General features: G+C 38.0%; 1 protein-coding gene across 1 annotated transcript in view; it reads right to left on the reverse strand.

Moving 5' to 3' along the window:
• Positions 1–848: 848 nt before the first annotated feature.
• LOC140340076 (WASH complex subunit 2-like) overlaps positions 849–6,808 on the reverse strand; it is a 25,263-nt gene continuing 19,303 nt past the window's right edge. Inside the window, exons 24-27 of the mRNA XM_072425071.1 lie at positions 5,329–5,532; positions 4,203–4,793; positions 3,830–4,010; positions 849–3,232 (exon numbers count right to left, since the gene is read on the reverse strand). Of these exons, the coding sequence (XP_072281172.1) occupies positions 3,099–3,232; positions 3,830–4,010; positions 4,203–4,793; positions 5,329–5,532 (1,110 nt within the window). The 3' untranslated portion in view covers positions 849–3,098. The remainder of the gene's footprint in view (positions 3,233–3,829; positions 4,011–4,202; positions 4,794–5,328; positions 5,533–6,808) is intronic.

Consider the following 6,808-nt stretch of genomic DNA (forward strand, 5'->3'; position numbering starts at 1 on the left):
CTTTGTACAACACTGTGTAATATGTCGGCGCCATATAAATACTGTGTAATAATAATAATACTACACAGTATTTATATAGCGCCAACATATTACGCAGCGTTGTACAAAGTCCCTAGTCATGTCACTAGCTGTTCCTCAAAGGAGCTCACAATCTTATATCCCTACCATTGTCATATGACTTTAATACAGTCTAAGGTCAATTTTGGGAGGTAACCAATTAACCTAACTGCATGTTTTTGGAATAATAATTTGTCACACCGACACTGGGCTACAGACAACGGAAGCATGTGCTCTTCTTTCCAATGGAGATCTGGAATAACATGGAGATCCCACAGCCAAAGATAACCATGACATTTTGAAACGACTAAAGCATTTTAGGCCTAAATTTTAATTGCTTCTCCCTGAAAACTTCTATTTTCTTTTGCTACCTTGTTAGCGCCAGAGCTGCGCCCACCCTGCACCCTCCCAGTGCCAGCTGCACTGACTGTGTGCCCTGTGGGTTCTCTGTGCCATAAACACCCGTTTGCATGATGCTTTAGTGTCATATCTGTGCTAGGGTACACACAGAATGGTCAAGATTTGTATCTGTTGTAAGCTGCAGTAAAGTTGTTCTCCCCCTGTGCATATCATAAAATCACAAAGTATTCTCAGACTTCAGAAAACATGGCACTGAGCACGTGTCATTCACAAAGCTCCCCATGCACAGCGGTTGGGAGAAAGTAAGATCTACATGTATAGGAGTTCTTACAATCTTCCTTCACAGACTATCTATAGGAGATTTTGAACCTTTTTTTATTTGTACAAAACATTGTAGTATTTGTAAATGTCACAGACTTACAAAAGCCACACCAGTTTAGAACATTTTATTTATATATATTTTCTGTTAGAATGACTTTACATTGATATCAGTTACATTATATATAGATTTGATTTTACTATGGATAAAGATGGAAACGTACATGATGTTATCACTCTGAATGTGAATATGATCTGACTGATATCAGTGAATGATCCTTCTTCTAGTACAAGCTGAGGAATAAGTGGAGGCTTGTGGCTGATGACCTTTAAGACTCGGCCTGTCCTGTATCGACAGAAAAGTGGATATCATCATTGTGGATTGAAGATTGTCACTCTTAGCCCTGTGTAAGCACTAAATACCCAAACTTACATCTTACTCAGAGCTTCTTTTTTATTCTGCCAGCCTCTGAAGAGATCAGTGGAAGAACAGAGCAATGATATGTGTTTTTGGAATTAAAAATGGCCTGTTTTGCTTTGCAAATCACAGGTTCACGTTAGCAGATTCCACTATGAGATGTACACAGCTCTACCACAAAGCACACTCCTTTCTGTAAGGAAGGAGACCTCATTGTGCATTAGCACAAGCAGCTTCAGAGTGATTTCTTTTATCTGTTTCAATGATAGGAGTTGGGTAAAGTATACCTTAATCACATTTTTACTCATTCTCCCCAAATATAATCAGATATATTCTCATCCCACACATCACATCATTTTTTACATATTTATTTCTCCTTTTTAATGAAAATATTTAGAGATTCCTGAGAACAGAGGGTATTCAACATTCAGCTCAAATATTCCTACAGCTTATAAAAACTGCAGAAACATCACCGTTTAATCACCTCAACACATCTGCAGACATTTTCTTTTATCTCATAGGAAACATAACAAAAATGCTGGAAATCTTAGAAACATATTCTTGGCTTCATATATAGGAGAAACATATACAGAGAAAAATGCAAAGCCTCTTTCCTTCCGAATACACTAATAGCCTTGTTGTATCTGGCATTAGTCCTCTAATTCTAGAACACAGATTAGAAAGTCAAACCTTCTCATCTGCACTAATTGTTGCAGGTCACACTCTTCGGTCTCCTTTGAGCATTTGAATGACAAAGCTTCTAGATCAACATGACAGCTGGGTTACTTACATTTTTAGAAGGCTAGGTCAGAAATGTCAGGCTCCATGTTTTCTCAGTACAAGTTTGGATAAAACCATAATTCCAGTATTAACTTCAGTTTTGCATAGCTTCATCCCTGTACTACCTGTAATAAGTGCTTACACTGAATTTACTGCACGCTTCTTACAATGTGCATTGGAAATTACTGCTAAGTCAGACAGAACCTGCCCCATTTCCTGGCTGGAGGATATCAGCATCATCTAGCCTTTTGTATATTGGAGTTTCAACGGAGGATCAGCATGACATGGTGGCTTTACCAGGTAGGTTTGCATGCAAATACAGCCTTCTAGGAAGCTTCTCCAGACTGACATACACATATTAACAAATTTTAACTTTTGCATAACTCCTGAAAGCCATGCCATTGCTTGCATCAGGGCTAAAGGCTTTTAATGGGACTACTAAGGAAGGGTGCTGTAATATTTTAACTAAAGCTCCTTCTGGCCCCATCCATGATCTGCCTGCAATGCATGCAGACCAGGTGCTGATACTACTACAGGGGCCTGAAAAAAGCTATGCATTGAAAGCAGAAGATTTTTCTTTTGTTGATGAGGGGGAAATGAGTAATCAGTAAAGGTAAAATATAAACAGCTTTAACTGCCTAGGAGATCAAATGTAGCCATTCTGTTTTGCTGCCACCAATGTTGTCCAGTTTCCAACTTTATCCATAAAAGAGTTGCCACATTGTTAACAGCTGTTGTTAAAAAGCAATTTGCAAACGAGAACGAACAAGCTGTCATACAGTGACAGTACATCAGAAACAAGTAAGCTGTGCTCTGTGGTATAAAATCCAACTAGGTCATTACTACAATAAAATGCATTTTGCTAAAGTATCAGTGCAACTAAGGTAAACTGTACAGAGCACACAGGTAGTGGAATGTCTCAAGAAGAGTTGTTTCTGTACCAGCTAGTCCTGCAGTATCCTGTCATTAGAAGAGCCCTTGTCATATAGCTTTAACAAGACATTAGAGTTTGGCACAGACATATAAGTGCTTCCAAAGAACTAGAAAAGTAAAGTTGTCCTGCTTCAGCTTGTAAGTACAAATAGTGACTACTGTTAATATGTATTGTATGATAAGTCTGAACATGAGACTGAGCAGACAGTCTCTCTGCTAGGGTTACATTACTTCATTTACCAAAAACATTTAATGGATCATCAAACATGTTGGAAACTTTAGTGTCCTGCTTTGTTTTAGATGTTGGGGGCGTGGACTTGGCTTTTGGTTTGCTTTTCTTTGCACTGGAGGTTGAAAATATGTCATCTGCATGGGAAAAAATACATAACACATTACTTGAATACAATACTTGAATACATTACACATTACATAAATACAGTAAATGGTAAGATTTATTTTTATAACAGGTCATCCTATATACTGATAGATAGATGCTAGATCAGAGCCCCACATTCCACAGGACGTTAACGTTACCCTAGTTTAAGTACTGTCAGTTAAAGAAAAGGCTATAAAAAGGTACCTAATATATGATTCTACCTTTATACTTTACAGGTAAGTTTTTCACCTTTACAAAAGACAAATTTAAGAGGGAAAGGGACCTGACCAGAGTTATCAGACCTTCCAGTAAAAGGTCCATTTTAAAAGAGTAATTGCACACAATAGAGGAGAATGTCATAAAACAAAGAAGGGAGAAAGGTTCATCTTTGTTTAACAGATAAATATCAGAACAAATAGGACAAAAAAACGCAGATTGCACATAAGAAAAACAAAAGAAAAGGGAAGAATAACAACAGTATACAGAAACAAGGAATGTACACTGACTTTTATAGGGTATTCTAATAAACCCAACCCTTGCCCTGTATTTGCTTGCTAAAGACAATCAACATCCCAAGCTTTACATACCCATATCATCGTCAAATATAGACTTAGCCTCCACTTTCTTTTTGGATTTCTTCTCCTTAGGTTTTTGTGTGAGATCAGCAAAAATATCTGCATTATCATCAAACAGATTTACTTCAGATGCTTTTTTCTTCTCTTTTGGCTTTTTCACTGGCTTAATGGCTTCTGCTGCAAATATGTCATCCTAAAATAAGGATAGATAGAAGGATAGATATAGTAAGTAGTGTTTTACTAAAAACATTTAGAGAATTTGAGGAACTCATTACAGTCCTGAAACTTGGTGTGAATTACTTTTATATAAACTATTGGATGCTCTTTCTGAGCTAGTATCAATCAAATGTTGGTATAATATAATCCTGAATAAAACAACACATACCTCAAATATATCAGTTGTAGACCTAATGTCTTTAGGTGGAACAGGCTGAACATCTTCTTTCTTCTGAGGCTTCTGAGCCACAAAGAGATCATCGTCAGGTTCATCATCCAGCAGAGATGTGGGTTTGTATGGCTTTTTGTGTTTGTCCTTAACAGATTTAAAAAGGTCATCATCACCATCAGCATCAAACACTGAAGCTAAAGATTTATTTACTTCTTCCCTGGGATGGCTGGAAGCTTCATTCACAGGGAGCTTTTCTTTTTGCCTGGATGCAACTGGATTAGGTAATGAACTGCCTAAGAAACTCGAACCAAACAAGTCATTTACATCAGGGGTGAGAGGATTAACAGGGGGTTTTGATTTTGTTTTTGACTGAACATCATTCTCAGACAATGACAACTTCATGCTAGGAAAAGGGTCCTCTTTATCTGGTTCCCAGTTTGACCGAGCAGATGCTCCTTCTGATAATGCATTCTTTGCGGGAGATATAGGCGATGAATCACTAAGGTCAGCTTCACCAGAATCTTGAGATGCAAGTTTTCTGCCCATTCTTGTAGGAGGTCTTCTCTTTCCACCAACCTTGGCACGAGACTTAGAGGGAAACAACAGTTCACATTTCAGAAAAAAAGAACAAAGAAAAGAAAGAAAAAAAAGTTGATTTTTTTTTTTTTTTTTACAAACGGATAAGGATTTAATGGAAAAGTCTTATGACTCAGGTAATCAGAGCAGACAAGCCACCAAAACCTGGTCATCTCTGCAGAATATACTGCAGCCAGGTAATACAGCCTAGCCTGTAAATGGACTATAATGGTCCAGCTAAAAAAGCAGTAGGGTCATCCCTGTTCTGTCCTGTCCTGTAGGCTTGTTCTGACTGTTAACATACCAGTACTAAGAAAAATCAATAGCTCTGTGTGATGTGGCTACTTTGCACATAGAAGCAAATATAATACCCCCAATTTACACTGCATATGTAAAATACAATCAATAATTTAAATAAATAAAGAAATTCCATAGTGTGATAGCATGATAGCTGCTTTTGAAAAGTTCTTCTTCTGGTTTTTTTCAGGTCAGTGTCTGCAAGTAACAAAGACAAAGATGACCAGGGAACAACCTTATATGTTAATACCTTGTTTGCATTATGAAGGGTGTCCACCTGTGCAGGGCTGTCAAAGCTTACTCCTTCCACTCTTTTTGCAGCAACATCCAAACTTCGACTGCTTTCTGCAGCTGGCAAATCTGAAATGTCTGCCTCAGGAACAGTATGCCTCACACCTGACAGTTTAGGAACTGCACCTGGTAACAATGCTGCTGGGTTGATATGTAAATTTGCCTGTAAATAAATGAAAAATTATTTACCAGATGCTTACTTGCCAGTGTAATGTAGATTTTGCAGGACCCATAGCAGAAGCTAAAGGAAATCAGAAAAAGTGCATTGGGAAAGGTACAGGATACATGCACTACTCAAGGTAAATACATTCCAGCTCCAAATAGTAGAAGTGGCGAGACACAAAAAGCAAGAAATTTAGTTTCCAGAGACATTCTCATTCTTTCTCAGTGGAAATGCTGGTGCAGAAGAAATTAGGAGAGAACAGTAAATGTAAAACACCATAGTTACTTGTATCTTCCCAATCCGAGAGGAGGGACTTTTAGATTTAACAGGGGCTGGCTCTGAGGGTTTCTGTACAAAATGAAAGTAGATTAAAACAGCAGCACATTTTAAAGGCATTGTTCATCTCCTACAAAATAATAATGTATTCTTACCCTAAAGTGTTAACGTACGACTGTTAGAAGCATAAAGTGTGCCGATGCTGGCCTCCTTTAAAGGATGCCAGTTATCTGACTTACACACTGTAGAGTCTCAAGCCAAAATCAAGATAGGGGACTGAAGTGTCAGAAGAATCAGAATTCCTTATCTCTATACGTTCTCCAGGCACATTATAAAGTATTGAGGACAATAGCCCTGATTTATTAAAGCTCTCCAAGGCTGGAGAGGATACACTCATCAGTGAAGCTGGGTGATCCAGCAAACCTAGAACAGATCTGGTGCAGGACTGAAAAGATTACGAACAAATAGCAAATCCATTCCTGGTTTGCTGGATTACCTAGCTTTACTGAAAGTGTATCCACTCCAGCCTTGGAGTGCTTTAATAAATCAGACCCAATAAATCAGCTTGATGGCCAGAGAACTAGCAAAGTTCAGAAATGGCAGTGTATAGAACAGCTGTACTTTAACTGGTCATGACAAACATTTGTAGGGGTAACAACAAAGCAAGAGTACAGGAACCAATTACATGTGCTAGTCTTGAAATGTATCCCCATGTCCCTATTAATCCTAGGCTTTACCTTGTACAATGACTACAGCCCTAGCATGATTTAGCCCACAATAGATAAATTATACCTTACACAAAATATACCATGTTCACCAAACATTTCCTTAAGCACATCCACACAGTCTTATTCTCTACACTTTATGCTGTGTTGGTACATTAACTAGTAAGAAAAACATACTGCTTATTTAACCTGTTTCTCTGTAACACAGCTGGATAATTTGCACCATAGGAAATGATGTACGTGTTTCAGGATTCCCATTTGAGAGATGATGCTCA

The sequence above is a fragment of the Pyxicephalus adspersus genome, chromosome 10, assembly GCF_032062135.1.
Source record: "Pyxicephalus adspersus chromosome 10, UCB_Pads_2.0, whole genome shotgun sequence".
Taxonomy (NCBI): domain Eukaryota; kingdom Metazoa; phylum Chordata; class Amphibia; order Anura; family Pyxicephalidae; genus Pyxicephalus; species Pyxicephalus adspersus.